The sequence below is a fragment of the Orbicella faveolata genome, unplaced genomic scaffold, assembly GCF_042242905.1.
Source record: "Orbicella faveolata isolate gen_17 unplaced genomic scaffold, um_ofav_v1 contig_48, whole genome shotgun sequence".
Taxonomy (NCBI): Eukaryota; Metazoa; Cnidaria; class Anthozoa; order Scleractinia; family Merulinidae; genus Orbicella; species Orbicella faveolata.
In genome coordinates this window covers 15622494-15638599 of record NW_028301578.1, presented here as the reverse complement: position 1 = coordinate 15638599, position 16106 = coordinate 15622494, and the positions used below count along the sequence as shown (strand labels likewise).

Genomic DNA, 16106 nt, shown 5'->3' with positions numbered 1-16106 from the left:
GTATTGACCCCAATTGTATAATGAAAAAATTAATTATCTGTTCATGTGAAACCTCACTCTTCTCATAATTAGAGTGACAAGTGAAAATCCAGTATGAGTACTTTTAGACCTATGGATATTATTCACAAACAAATCAAAAACACAGATGTTTGACTCCTTTCCATTGGAAAAATCCACGTCGAAAAAAAATCGTTGTCGGGAACATAACATCGTCTCCTCATGAGGGAAAAAGCTTATTTACCTTTAAAGAGCAGGAAGTAAGTTGATCAGATTTCCTTTTTTAATTCTTCGCGTCTTTTAACGCAACATCTAATCTGTTCGACCTCCTTTTAGTTTAAAGTTGCAGTTTTATTTAATACAACAGCTAAATTTCCACAAAGGATAAAGATTTTTTTTAATTTTCTCTAAATCGATCCCTATACATGTAGCTATGTTTTGCAATTTGGGATACGATACGATACTTTATTCAACGTGGAGTTTACGCTTAGCTAATTAGCTAGTGACAGGTGATCCACGGCCCTAGTATTTTCTAAAAATTAAAAGTAAAAATGTACAATAATTGATCGTATAAAACTGTAAACGCAGAGAACTAAAAATCTAGAAAATCAAATGACAATAAATTCCGATATCAGTCAAACTTAGGCCTAAGGAAAAATTAGAAAACGAAATTATTTGTTTACAACCTTGCCAAACAAAACTCATCTTGTTTGTTTTCAACAATTAATGACTAATCTAGTATCACTAGTTATTGGAAAAGCTTTTGTGTATTCAGGAGGAATAAAACTCGGAAACAATCAATTATGGACAAGTGACCTAAGCTGAGAAAATAAACAAACTTAACAAACAAATTTAATGAAAAATTGATGACTTAATTCCATTGGACAAGACGGCATGTAAACAAACCAATCTAACGTTTAACACTGATCGCTCCTCAACACGGGGCTCAGTCTGGTTTCATCAGCGAGACTGAGTAAGTACTCGGAAACCTCTCTCGCATTTTTTGTTTTGTTTTTGCTTTTCCTGGCTTTTGTTGTTGTTTTTGTTTTTTTCTTTCTCCTTTTTGATTCTGTTCCTGATTCGCCTTTTCTTTTAATTTGTTCTATATTAAGCTTTTTTTCTCTTTTTTCAATACAGGTGCTAAGTTCTGTTGAGCTTCCCAAAGGTAAGTGATTTTGATATTTAATCAACAAGTCATGTGCTCAACGTTCTGGGTTAAAAAAAGGAAAGTGGAAACAAATGTTAGACTTCTGTAAACGATGTGGAAAGACACAGGAATTGATAATTTAAAATATGAAGCTTTTCTACGGAATAAACGGATTCCTCAGTTCTTCGGCGGTTCATGAAATGTCCCACACTAATCAAGGATATTTTTAAGGTGGCTCGCAACCTTTTCCAGCATTTTTCAGTATTAATTCTTTAATCAATAGATTAATACCGGTTTTCAGTTGATGCAATAATAAAGGTAAATAAATCACCAATATTTACAAGCAGGTTTTGGCCAATTAAGCTACTGATAATGTTACCATGGTAACAGTGTAACCCGTTAAAAACCCTTAATTTTAGCTTCATGTGCTTCTAACTAAAACAACGAGTCCGGTGACCCCCATCCTTTTGTTATCGAATTGTAGTAAGCATGCTTGAATGAATTTTTTTGCACATTTTTTTTTTTTTTTATAGTGGGAGAGAATAGAGAGAACGCTTTTACTCACGAACAATCATACTTATCACTAATGTAAAGCTTCACGGCTCTACTTATTTGATTTTCGAGGAGCTATGAAATAGATTTCTTATTGTGAATAGGCATGTCACTGCAATTCTGCACTTTTTGTTCTTTATTGGTTCAACATTTATCCGCAAAGGCGAAAATATTCAATTAAGCCATACTCACCAGGTCCTTTTCAAAGTTCTGAATTCTGAGAGTTTTGCAGATGAGAAGAATAAAAGCAGGTTTTCTCGAATGTTCACGATAGGCTGTCTTATTTAACCTCCATGAAAAGAAGAGGAGAGATCATCACAGATATTGAACTTTCCTGTTATTATGAAACCGTACGCTGGATCCGCAGCTGGCTGGATTCGGGAAACGAACGTTTTTGCACAACTGACTCGATCTCCAACACCCCAGCGCACGAGTCAAATACCAACCATTAAAAGTTGTTACAAAGTTGCCTAAAAGATCTCCCAGAAAGTAATTTCAACCTCAGTGCCAATGATGATGTGATTTTCCGCACATTTTTTTTTTTTTTTGAATTAATTTCAGATCATCTCCAAAATGGGACTGAAGGCTACTTTGTGTGTTCTGCTGACTTTCCTGACCTACTCGCAAACACAAGCAGGTAGTAGTTATTTTTTAACGCGGACAGTATTTTTAATCAGTTCATGTGCTCTAAACATGTGGTAGGTATCTTATCGGTAGTTTTTTTTAATAGTTTCTCTATTCGGTGAATCGATGGACTGCTCACGATTTCTGTGGCTTCAGATATCTTACATATTTTATTTTCCCCAATCAGGGCCGTCCTAACGGTTTGTCTTTTATTCAGCGCCTTCATGATCATTAGCAGACGAGTGAAACGATGTTTAACAAGTGCCAGTGGATGCTCACAAGACAGTTTGTTTTCGAAATTTTAACAATGCTGTAGTAATTCTCACGCGATTCTTAATTAATTGCATTTTTTCTCTTCTTCCCGTTATTGTACTCATTAGCATTTTCCATATTCTATGCTCTACGCACATATTGTAACACACCGATGAAGGCAGATGTTTCTGCCGAAAAAAGTCCGTAAATTTTCAAATTGTCGTCATTCATTTGAAATTAATTGTTATCTTCCTACTATCCAGACCTTTAACAATTCTGTGATAACCAGAATTGAAGGACAAACGATAGTAGTGTTCATGTTTCTGCTCCCCTTTTTGCCGAGCAAAAAACTTTCAGGGTAATTATACTTATATGTAGTTAGTATCTTAATGTAACAATGCGACTCTATATTACAGACACCTTAGCCTTCTGGGAAAAGGCAAATGCTTCACCGGTGTGCTTTGGTACGCGAAATACCCAATATGGCGCGTTTCACATTCCATTGAGTGGTAAAGTAGCCGCTGTGAAACTGGTTCATCTGTACGGCTACGTGTCCTGTCACAAACATAACGCTGACAACTGGTCTTTCTGGGGATGTGGTCATGGCGCGAAAGATCTCGTCAATGTTGCCATAACAACGTCAGATAATCACATGATTCTACCACCGAACCAGTTCATCGGGAACAGAGCCGGAAAGTGGTCTAAAATTCCCGGATACAATTCATTTTCTCCTGAGATTGTCCTGTCGGTTTTCAACCATCCTTATGAGATGCCGGAGAAGACAGAGTTACGTCTGTGGTACGCTGAGGATTTGGTGAATTACACAGAGAGCGATAATGGTGGACGCGTCTGCACTGATGTCTTCGTTCTTTATGCCTGAGAAGCCCTAACCAGACGACCCTTTAATGTCATTGTTGTTCACGTTATAGCTATGTACACGGATAAATGAACTGGAATAACGCTCGGTTTTTAAATTTGTTGCTATACCTAGCTGTGAGCCACCTTAAGTGGATAGAAAAAGTCTGAATTTCATTGTAGTTTGTTTGGGTCAGTTGTTGTCCTCATTGATTGTATGGCAATACTCACATGACAGGGGAGTTTTTAATTGGCAGAAATAAAAACAAAGTTGGAGCATTAATTTTTTTTCCCGAGTTTGTTTTCTAAATAGAATCATATCAATTAATAAATTGCAGGATTTAATTGCACTCTACTGGTGCTGAATCATGAATAAGGGATAAACATGGGATTCATTTCAGTTAGTGCAAATGGCTAATATATAGATTTAGCCAAGCCTAAAAGGGGAGCTCCTGGACGATACTTGTTAGTGGATAGCTTGTTTTGACAGGTGTCAATCGACCATAAAATGGATGTGCAATATCAAAGATGTACACTGTTAACTAAGGCTGCATGTCCTATTAGCTGGAATACGACCGTCGTCGTCGTCTCCGTCGCCGCCATAGCCGTGTGTATGCGTCCAAAAGCAATACCGCTATCCATTTTTACCATGAGAAAAGCGATTCATGGGTTTCTATGAGTATGGGGCTCCGCTTGGCGACCTTTTGGGCAGCCGGAGCTCCGATATAAAATGGGCGAGATCAAAAGCACAATTTCAGCCGATTATTACCGGACTTTATTAGAATTATATTCTCATAAGCAATTTAGCATTTTAAGGCAAGAAATTCTTCCTGTTTCCTTTTTGCAATTGACAGGGTAAGTGGGGAGGCCTGCCAAAGACCTTCCGAGGCCAAGTCTTGTTGTGATCATAAACAATATAGATATATTTATTTTCGTTATAGGTAAAATGTAGTTCTTGTTATCTTACAATGCTATTTGCCGATTTAAGGCTTTAGCACAAGGATAAAAAAGTTATCATGGGTACTAAGAAAACATTTCATGTAACCAGACTTCAGTGGACAATCTTCTCAATGCATATGACGAAAATGTTATATTCTGCACAATTAGTAAAGAAAGGAAATACAAATCGAGAGAAAAAACGCGTTGCTGATATGACGACCAAACACTCTTACCGCAAACAAATGAGCCAATGACGGTCAAAACTCTGGTAGATAAAATAAACAAGGCTGCTCGGAAAAGAGAGTGCTTGGTTCATCTTGTATTGTTAAAATTCTTAGGAAGTGTCATAATATTAATTAAGGAAAGTTATCAGCTTCATGTTCCTCGCTAAAAGTTTCGGAAAAGCAACTTTACACCGAAGATAGCTACAGAGTTCCAGTCGGGATTTATTTGGTCAATGTGACAAGCAAGAATATTATACCAAACACAAAAAAATACCTGATTAGATGACGAAGGTTTCACGCCTAAATCCAAGTGAAAAAGTTATGGAGTGAAAATAGACAAAGTAGACAAACAATAACTCAGCTGCTTGGTCTAATTCATACAGAGAGCGATTTGCTTTTTTGCGTTAATTGAGCTTCAAAATTTCTTGATGCAGCTAGTTACCCAGCTAGTATGGAAACGAAATTCACATAAACCTTTTCCAATGATCGGTTCAGGTTGTTGACTGGGAGTGGAGACCAAAGCAGGAACTGAGATCACCTTTTTTTTATTTTTAAATAGAAACACTGTACGTTGTTTTTAGTATCTATACTCGCAGTTGTTAGAAGCACCATATCAGGACAGCGCTTGAATCGCTTGCACGCACGTGACTACATTCAAAAGCTAACGGAAAATACACTATTCAATCTTGATAATATTAAAGGAGAAATTACTAAATTTGAAGCTGGTATTATATTTTTGATATTTTCTGTGGCGATATTTGCATTCTGTGAACGTGCTGATCGACATGTGCATTCCCAAACAAAAAATAGAACGGCGTGAGACAACTTGCAGCTGGATTCATGCACAACATCGAGGCTCAACTTGCAAGATGACATAGTGGACGATAAATTAATGGCATTCAGCGAATCATTAAAACCAAAGTCACTTGGTTAAAATCAAGTGTGTTAGTTGGACGAGTCAGCTTGTTAAAATAGCTTCCTCTGCGAAAAAATATCCTTCCGTTGAAAATCCAGATAAAGAAGCGAGCAAATTGGAAATTTAATTTTGGCTCAGTTGAAGAGCAAAAAGACAGTGTTGAGAGGAGTTAAGTTAACACAGCCTGTTTTCATATTTAATCTTTAGTTGCATTAACGAGGTGATTATATCAAAGTTGTTTAAATCAAAGAACTTTGAAGTTCTGCTAGTTCGATCAACGCCCAGGTTTTATACGAACATAGGTTTGTTTCCCTAAAAGGCAAACCTCTTTTTATTATACATATATACCTATTTTGCGTTCATTAATTAAATCTGCATTTTCCACAATTTGATGATGACGAATCTGTTATTGTGGAATCTAACGCTTATACAATTAGAGTGCCATAAGAAATCCATTATCAGTAGTCTTTAGACTTATGCATGGATACTTTTATTTCTGCAGTTTATTACCTCTTTTCAAAAACGAATACACTGGACAGCCTCACGTCCAAAAGAAAAAAAAAACGTTCTGATGAATATAATATGTAGCGCTGTTTAGGGAAATAGGTTATTTATCTTTTAAGACCATGAAGAAAATCTAGCGCTGTTTAGGAAAATATATTATTTATCTTTTAAGACCATAAAGAAAGTTGGTAGGCTTTAGTTTGATTTTTTAAATTCATCTTCACATATTTTGATCCAATATCCAATCTGCTGATATCCTCTTTAATTTTACGCTTTAACTTACGCTGTGGTTTTTCGTTGTAGCTGTTTCGCCAGCCCAGGTCCAGAGTTTAACAAGAGTCTATGGTAAGTCAGTAATCTCAAATTACAGAGGCTAGGCTTGTTCAAAGTTCTAAGTGAAAGATCGTCGAAGAAACCAAAATAGGGCTCGTTGCATGGAATAGCTGATGCTGACAGGAACTGGAAATAGGTAAAAATAGTAAGAGCTTTTTGCATAAGCCCGTGGTGAGGAATTAAAAATCATGGCATTTCAAGCTGAGTGGAACTATTTTTATGAATGCTCTTGGCTTATAATTATCGAGGATAGAGTTTGGTATTGGCTCTGGCCAAGTGCACGTTTTGATAAAAAAGTACAAATTAAATCTTATCCACATTTTTTTAGTCCCGACTATTGAATTCAACAATGATGATTCGAAGTTTAAAGTCATTAATACCAATATTCAGTATTAATGAGCAATTTCTACAGAACAAGGACTTTGCGATTAAGCTCAGTATACTCCGTTTTTGGCATATTTTAGAGAATTCTACACGTTTTAGTATTTTGAGGACGTCCCTATTTTCGTGTTTTCTAACGTCTCAATTGCAATACATTTGTTTCTCATATTGTTTCTCCTCTAGAATTTCGTACCTAGCGAAGAATTATGGATCTTAAGTTGATCCCTGAGGGTTATGATGCTGTTGGCAGTCCCTTCTACTGCTAAATCGCTATGTAAGAATTGCTAGACATTTTGTAAAAGTCTCAGTTAGCTCAATTCCTTCAAGAAAAAAACAACAACAACTTCGGAAGGCAATTAATGGGGGCTTAAAGGAAAAAAGGTACAGTGCAACTTCTTCAACGATTCAATCGATTAAAAAATGAAGACTGCGAAAGCTGAGCTGATTTTGTTTCTCGAACAGTTTTAAACTTTTTAATTAAATAATTAATTCCTTTCTTCCTTCATTGATTCATTTATGCTCTTGTGCATTCACTCAGTCATCCATCTCGGCAGTCTTTCCTTGGTTGTTGCTTACTTGCTTGCTTCATTCATTGCTTTTTCTCCATCCCTCCCTCCTTTACTTATTCTCTTTATTTATTATTAATGTATTCTTTTGCTGTATGATATTCTCTGTATTATGCAAAATAAAATGGCGGTTGTTGTTGCTGTTCTCCGTTCACTTCTATTAATAGATCGATGGGTCAAACTGCATTCAGTATGTTTTGGGACAAAGAAAAACCAGTATGGTAGTTTCGACGTCCCTTGTGGTGGAAAGATTGCTGCCGTAACATAACACCACCTGAGCGACTACGTGTCCTACCAGACTGGCTGCATTACTCCCTGGTCCTTCTGGGGCTGTGGCAACCATAACGTCTTGAAAAATCATGCCAATGTCGTCATAACAACATCAAGCAATCACGCCATTTTGCCCCTGAGTCAGTTCTTCACACATGGCGGTGGAAAGTGGGCAGCGCTTCCCGGATTTAACTCACTGTCTCCAGAGATTGCCCTGCCGTTTTTCACTCCTTATTCAGTGAACTCGGGCCAAGAGTTCCGCGTGTGGTATGGTGAGGATTTGGTGGACTTCTACGATGGAAGAGTCTGCAGCGAGGTTTACGCCCTCTACCTGTGAGAAGCCCTGGCCAGATTCCATTTGCAAGCTAAATTGAAAGGCAAACTTTTCAATTTTGTTTTTTCGTTATTTCCTTCCAGGGTTATTTGCTTCCAATTAAGCAATAAAATCTAAGGCATGTGTAGTCTTCTTAATTTCGCTACTCGTAGTATGATACGATGGGCTGGAGGAAAATACATTACAACAGTTACTCCTTCTGGGAAATATTTCAGATTTGCTGATTAGCGCAAACGAGAGTTGTTTTTTTTTTATGTCTTGACTTGCTTCGCAGTTTCATGTGATAGCTGAACAAAAATTTTAATCAATCACAAATATTTAAGGATTTAGTTGGACCGTGCTACCTTCCTGAGTACCAAGATGCCCCATCAAGTGATATAAATTTCTCAAAAATGTCAAAGCTTAAAAATTTCCCTCACGTCTCTATGAAATTTAGCTCGGCAATATTTTAGACAGCCAGATTAAAAAAATTAACTAAATTTCATACTCGGAAGTTAAGAAAATATATTCTGCACATTTATTTCAATGCGTTGGTAAATTGATTTCTGGTTATACTTGTTGAACAATTTATGTTGTACAAAAAAAGTTAGCTATAGAACGGACAATTGAATCAATTATTATATTAGACAATATGGTATAAGTCACTTCTCTTCAACAAATTAAACAAATTTCAGAAAAGCATGGTAAATAGACGATAAAGGACGTATTCAAAATATTTATTTGCCAACACATTAGTCTCCTAAAACTTTAACTGGGCACGGCAGATCAAATTTCGCAGGTGGTGGCCAAAACCAAGTAGAAACAGTTATGATTATGGTCTGAAAAATAAACAATATAGATCGCAGCTGTTTCGTTTTTAAAAAATTCATTAAAGGAGCCACTTAGAGTCTATTTGTGCTAAGTTGATAATCAAATACAGGATGACAGCTAATTGAAGCACCACTAATGGTGCGACCCAAGCTGCTGGGCGAAAGCCAAGCATACATGTCATTTTCCTCGTGACTTTTTCACGAGAGTATAGATATTTTAAACTTATCCGAGCTAAGTTTTAAATTTTCAGTGAATAATATATGGAAGATCTTAAATTTGAACTGCGGAGAGCGATGTGAAGACATGAATAACAGTCGCGGTTATTTACTTCGGTATAGCAGAGGCCATGGGTTTGAATTCCGTTCAAGCTTGAATTTTTTTAGGCTTTATTTTCATAATATCCTAAGTTCCAGTTAAGTATTTAAAAGCAATTATACACAGGTCTAATTTAGCCTGATAAACGTGTATATTCACCTGCAGGTAAATAAGTTCTGGCTGTTAATGCTATTGGCTATGAGCAATACGCTTTGTTTATCACTGGAAAAGTTGAAAATTTACATGGACATGTCAATTTTAATTTACAGCATGTAAATCTTGATTTACATTCTTTGTAAATTACAATTTACATGTTAGGGTTTTGTAAAATAAAATTACAGGAAATTTACAGCTTTTAGTACAGCATGTAAATGTTCTGTAAATAGTGATTTACATTGTCTTTGTCGACAATGATCATTTGAAGAACATGTAAAAACCTGTAAAATATTTTACGCACTTTTACAGTATCTGCCTTTGTAAAAAACATGTAAATTGCTTTGCTAAACCATGTGAGGAACGTGTAAATAATTCAAGCGAATGCTGTAAAAAGTCTGGAAATGTTATGTTTGTAACCCTGTAAAAACCATGTAAATGAAAAAAGGGGGCCTGTAAGAAACATGTAAAAACCATGTAAATGAAAAAAGGGGGGCTGTAAGAAACATGTAAAAAGCATGTAAATTAAAAAAGGGGGGCTGTAAGAAACATGTAAAAAGCATGTAAATGAAAAAAGGGGGCCTGTAAGAAATATGTAAAAAGCATGTAAATGAAAAAAGGGGGGCTGTAAGAAACATGTAAAAAGCATGTAAATGAAAAAAGGGGGCCTGTAAGAAACATGTAAAAAGCATGTAAATGAAAAAAGGGGGCCTGTAAGAAACATGTAAAAAGCATGTAAATGAAAAAAGGGGGCCTGTAAGAAACATGTAAAAACAATGTAAATGAAAGAAAGGGAGCCTGTAAGAAACATGTAAAAACCATGTAAATGGAAAATCTAGAAGTTGCACGGGTGCGACACCGCACTAATTAAGCTGTCTTCTTGTGAACTTTCCGCGCATCCACAACGACAAAATAAAACTAGAATTGTTACTGCACATGCAGGCGTCCCAAGCTTACGTCTCTAGAAAAGAGAAAAATTAATTCTCGGACGTACGTATTTATTCATGCAGGACCATGAAAGCGTCACGTGTTGTGTGAGTTCAAGACGGAAAGAGCCCTGGTGACCGAATTTGAACTGACGCGGAGTTAGGTTAGGCAGGGAACCATAAGGGACACCCAACGACCGCTCCCTCTCGAATGCTTTTCAACGCTGTTTTAGGTTATCTGGTGTACTTTCAAAGCTCTGTAGGTTAATTTTAGGTTGCGCAAAAAAAAATTTATCTGTTCGGTTATTCTACAGGAGCTTGAGTATTCTCGAACTTATTAGGGCTTTTTTGTCCATTTCCCGAAAACGTTAGGTCTTATCGCCTTTCCGAAAATGATAGCTGACTTTTTTTCGGTACCCAAAATGACATTTTTAACAATCCGAAAACAACAAACATTAAACTTCTCATATCGCGAAAGTTCGAGGTCACAGTTGTGCCCCTGAACCGCTGAGAATGAACGAAATATCATCGATTTAGAGCGTTAAATATTCCGAAACATGAACATTCTACAAGTAAGATTAATACAACTAAGTCTGCCCTTGCATGTTCACTGTTTCTTTGTTTTTTTGTTTTTTTGTTTTTTTTTTTTTTGGTGATTTCTACCGTTTTGTGCTTTCATTGCCATCACTGTTATCCCAGTCCCTTTATAAGAGCATACCAGCTTTGTGAGTGCCCGATCTCCAACAGGCGGGAATCAGCGGTCTTCATGTTAGGTACCAGGTTCTCTCGGTTCTCCCGCCATGTTTGGCAGTTCGTTGGAACTTACATCGAACTCGAGCTCTCTTTTAGCGGGCCAAAAGCCACTCTACCTTCGCTTCGTCACCGTGCACGGTTTCAAGGCAAAGTTTACCGTTACCCAGAAGTTGAAGATAGCGATTACAGGCAACAAAAACGACAGGTAAGCAAGTTTTGCATAAATTGAACGAGCAGAGTAAAGTAACGTCAAGATACGTATACATTTCGTTTTGCCTTTGGTTGTGAATGTGTCATTATCAAGGAGAGGTGACATTGCTTGTGGAATCGACTTTGTCGATGTTTACCTGCCGTGCATAAAGAGCTTTATTATCTGTTATTATCTGTTCTCGATAACTGAGCATGAGCATGCGACATTTGTTATTGGCTTATATGCACCTCGTGATTCTTTCTGATGCATGCTCTTGTAAGGTTATGTTGCCCTCTGATGTGAATGCTAGTAAGCTAAAATGTAATGTGCCATCTTCAGCAGAGAAATTTCTCTTATGCTAGAGTAAGTATTCTGAAGTTACTCAAGTGTCTACAGTTGTACCTACATGCAAGTTACAATATGCTGTTATACACAACTGTACATGGACATTACACCCACTGGTGCTGATACTGTAGTAAGTTAAATGTTGTGGTATTTTCTTTCACAAAAAAAAAAACACTATGATACTTTATAAAGAGGTATACATGTACCTCAAACTGTTGTGAAAACTACACAGGACTTGAAAAAAAGGAAGAGTAACTTGCCCAGGCAGGAATATCTACTTGTCTTGGACGACACAGTATAGTCAATCGATTATTTCATAACAATCAATAGAAATTAGTCAATGATATCAGAAATCAATAAAAGGATTCGTCATGAGTCATCGATTGTGATCAAATTTTCAATAACCATTATCAATTTTGCTGATACTAGCTTATCTTTTAAGCAACATTTAATAAGAAAGAAATGAACAAAAGATTTAAAGTGAAATATGAAATCATGAATACAATTGCATAAAAACATAACATTGTATCTCGTAAACAGAATATTTTGCTGGCATACATGTATCAGGGACTATGTTTTGGGGGTTTTTGGTAGTGCCTTTGAAATCTACATAAAAAAGTTACAATCAAACATTGTGTTGAGGGACACAATTTTTCTATAGTTTAGGTGAACTAACAAAGAGAGACCAACTTTCAATTGATTCTCTAATGACTGATAGATTTGGTAAAGTCAAACTGATAACTTAAAACTTTTCTAGCATGTGAGTATAAATTTCATTTCATTGATCAATAGCACTGATAACACTTACATTAATTTCAATTTATTGATTTATATCAATTTATGGATCTATTTCAATCGATTGCCTTACCCTGGGATGACCAGACAGCACTTTAGAGCCCTGTCACAGCTGTACATTTTACTTGTATGAAATTGGGCTCTTACCAAATACATGTAGGTTTCATGTGTCATGCATCTGTTCATGCATCTGTAGCAGGGCAGGAAAAAAATTGTAAGTCACTTGCCCAGTGGGCCAGTCAATTTCAGTTTTCACTTGCCCCACTTAAATATTAGCTGCCAGTGTGGTGGCCAGTAAGGAAATCAGAGGACAAATGCGAATGAAGTACACTCGGATTCCAAACTATTTCTTGCTTTCAACCTAATAATTAACTAATCTTTAGGTCTTAAGTTTTGAAATGGAATGACTGGAAATTATCATTTATCAAGCTGGCATTTTTAGTCAGACTCACAAGACTACTGACGCTACATTGTAATTTCACTTGCCCACTGGGCCACTGAACTTCTATTTTCGCTTGCCCAAGAGCAAAATTTACTTGGCTGAGGAAATCAGACCTGGGTTTTTTCTTGCCTTGAGTAGATCACAGATAACATCAAAATGTGGTAAAAACAAAAAATAGTCACATAAGCCATTACCAGAGTGTGTCACAGAATTTGTGAATTTTTCAGGCGTGTGTCACTGATGTTTTTACCACATTTTGATGTCTTCTGTGATCTATTACTGAACAGATGCACGACAACATAGAATCTGTCTGCTTTGTAATACATAACAAAGAAACAAAAACAAACTTTTATGACATCATCTGTACCTTTGTCCACCAATAGAGCATAAGTGTACGTAAGAAACAATCAAATTGTGCCTGCAAATAACTCGACTTATTATTTAAACATTGTTTGATAGGAGTTTGATTTATTGTGCATGAATATTACAATGTAGGAGATAGTGAACATTGAATAGTTACTGCCACAGATTTTGAGTTTAGTTCTTCTACATCCTCTGACATTCAGTGCCTTCCAATCAGAGATGCAAATTTTTTGTCACACAGTAGCTACAGATGTAGATGTAAGATCTGTTTGATTGATGAATATTCAGGGCTCAAAACAATGGCCGGTCAACGGGCAATGTCTGGCCAGAATGGTGACTTGACTGGCCAAAAACTTCACTCGCCGGTCATGTTGACCAGTCATGTCATGTTGAGACGGTCACGTTGTTCATTCTTGAATAAACAATCAAATCCCCAACTGTAAATCTGAGAGTTTTTATCTCTTTTTTATTATGACCTCTAACGAAAACACACACCAATGCATACATGTATCTGTTTGAACAGCTAAAGACCATTCACTTGCTGTTTGTCATGCATTCAAGATTGATAGGAATGCCATTCGAGTGACTGGGGTTAAATCTGTTCAGAAAAATATTAAGCCAATCTTTAAACGGTCTAGCAGTGACTGGAACAAACAAACTATATTTGTGGGTTTAATTTGGCTCACATTATGTGTAATTGATTTTTTCGTAAATATCTTGACCAGTCAGAAAAGAGACATGACCGAGCTAAAATTACTTTGGCCGGTCAACATGACCGGCTACAGTCCGATTTCAAATGTCACAGTATAAATTGGAATGATAAGAAACAAAATAATAACTCCAGTGTAAAATTCGCTGATTGATATCATACATAGAATTTGCTGATTCATACTCAGCCATAACTTATCTTATTTAACGAAATGTTTTATGTTACTTGTAGGATGAAGTAAAATCGAGAGTGGTCAATACATGCATACTCCTTGGCATTGATGCTTGATCAGGAAAAAATCAGCCACTGAGAAGTCTACCGTACCTATGACTCTATAAGGGGTCCAAGGTCCATTTCTTGAAGGCCCTGGAAACTTTTCGGGCCCACAAAGCCATCTTTAATTGAGCTGTGTCTAAAAACTAAGAGCTGTGTATGCCTGAAACTTCTTGTGTGAAGGAAACCTCTGTTCATATTGAGAATAAGCGAATAAAACAGCTCTGTAAGCATAAGATTTCAGATTTTGGTATGGCTTTCTGGGTGCGAAAACTTTTTGGGACCTTCGAGAAATGGGCCCCTGGTGCATTACAGTCTAACATGGTGATCTTCAACACTTTCTGGCATAAATTCAACCACTTTAAACATTATTTTTAATGCTTTGAAGTATCACCTACACTGTACCTGTGTTAGTGAATTAGCATTAAATTTGAATATCTTAGATTGCTAGGTTGATACTTATTGTTCAATACAGCAGCTATACGATTTCATCATTAAAAGCAAAGGCTATGTTTACATACATGTAGTACCAGAACAATAATTTATTAACTTATGATGTGTTATGGGAACTATGGTACTAGATAGGCCTTTCAATTTCAACAGGTCCCTATGAATTTTTTTTTTTACAGTACAGTTTTTTTTTATCACAAAAAGAAAAAGTAAAATTTTGAATATTGTTTACAGTGAATGTTTTGTCAGGGGTCCAAAATGTTTGTCCTGTTTGGATTCCGTACAGTTTTGGAAAAAGAAGGAAACTGTGACTTTGTAAACATAGCCTAAAAGATGTCAGAAGCCTTGTTTTATGTTATACAATGTAGTATTCCTTTGGCATGAATGTTTTTATGATGAATTTAAAATGTCAATCTCTATCTTTTGGTAAATGTTTTTTCTCCCTATTTTCTGTTATTTCAAAAGAACAATTCACTCTATGAAAAAAGTTGATCAATATTTCACACTTACATTGCAGTAATTTTCGTAATAAGGTAAAGGTAAAGACTGCATATGAGTCACATGGCCCAACAGACTGGAGCTTATCCCGCTTTCTGTAGCAGGAAGCGACTAGGACTATTTCTACTCCCCCTGGATGAGATGCCAGTCCATTGCAGGGTTACCCCACCATTAAACTCGCTGGTACCCACTTATTCACCTGGGTGGAGAGGCACTGAGAGTAAAGTGTGTTGCCCAACAACACAACAGAATGTACCTGCCTAGGGCTTGAACCCGGACCGCTCGATCAGGAGTTGAGCGCACTACATGTAACTACGAGGCCATCGTGCCTCCCACATTTTTCATAATAATTATTAAGGCTAATTTAATCCTGCATTAATTACTTAGTAAGAAAAAAAAAACAGTTTATTCATTCGTTTTATGACAAAGGTATTATCATTATGTTACATTTGACTTTGTGAATTTAGTATATATTTAAGACAGGTATCCATTTGCAAACAATTTTAATTGAGTAATATGCCTAAATTGCAAAATTTTCACTAGTTGTAGCTGACAACAGTATAGTTCTTAATCATTTTATTATTTATGAATTAAATAGAGTTGAATATGACATGGTTTTGCACAATCTTGAAAAGGTCTTGAATTTTAGTAGTCTTCTTGAAAAGTGCTTGAATTCGGTTAAAGGAGCTCAGTCATGGTATTTTAAAATATTTTGGCCATGCACAAAATTACATTTAAGTCGTCTTGTTATAGATAGAAAGAAAAGAAAACATGTTTTATTTGTTGCAATGAGTACATTGTAAACCTTATTCATGGCATATAAAAACTATTTGAATTTTACTGAGTTTGTTCTGATTGCAATAAATTTCTGATTCTGTATAAATTTGCATGTTTTCTACTATTATAATTAAGGTCCACAGATTTGATTACAATAAAACAGTACATTCCATGCATTTTTCTTCAAGTTATTATTTACAAGTTATTAATCACACAGGGTTTCTCCCTCCCTTTTTCGATTTACATGTTATTTACAGGCTCCCTTTTTACATTTCCAGGTTATTTCAAGGCTCCCTTTTTTGATTTACATGTTATTTACAGGCTCCCTTTTTCAATTTACAGGTTATTTACAGGCTCCCTTTTTCGATTTACATGTTCTTTGCAGGCTCTCTTTTTCAATTTACAGGTTATTT

The 16106-nt window shown here is 36.2% G+C and overlaps 1 protein-coding gene and 1 long non-coding RNA gene across 3 annotated transcripts; both read left to right on the top strand.

Moving 5' to 3' along the window:
* The first annotated feature begins 132 nt into the window (after positions 1–132).
* On the top strand, positions 133–3710 carry LOC110065589 (uncharacterized). 2 transcript variants are annotated; one of them, XM_020772732.2, is made up of 4 exons: positions 133–257; positions 1135–1162; positions 2258–2333; positions 2989–3710. In XM_020772732.2, exons 3-4 carry the CDS (start codon positions 2270–2272, stop codon positions 3450–3452), a joined length of 528 nt encoding a protein of 175 aa, XP_020628391.2. In that variant the 5' UTR covers positions 133–257; positions 1135–1162; positions 2258–2269; the 3' UTR covers positions 3453–3710. The 2 variants fall into 2 exon arrangements, with proteins under 2 accessions (XP_020628391.2, XP_020628389.2); XM_020772730.2 differs by lacking the exon at positions 133–257 and adding an exon at positions 914–970.
* Positions 3711–10692: 6982 nt separating this feature from the next.
* On the top strand, positions 10693–15869 carry LOC149096695 (uncharacterized). The gene is made up of 2 exons (XR_016204672.1): positions 10693–11056; positions 13927–15869. It is a non-coding gene; the product is annotated as an uncharacterized LOC149096695 (long non-coding RNA).
* Positions 15870–16106: the final 237 nt, after the last annotated feature.

What these genes read in the sequence shown, in the direction of transcription:
- LOC110065589 (XM_020772732.2), top strand. Translation starts at nt 2,270, where the DNA reads ATGGGACTGAAGGCTACTTTGTGTGTTCTGCTGACTTTCCTGACCTAC. An exon ending in CTACTCGCAAACACAAGCAG is followed by an intron (nt 2,334 to 2,988) that starts GTAGTAGTTATT and finishes TCTATATTACAG; the next exon opens with ACACCTTAGCCTTCTGGGAA.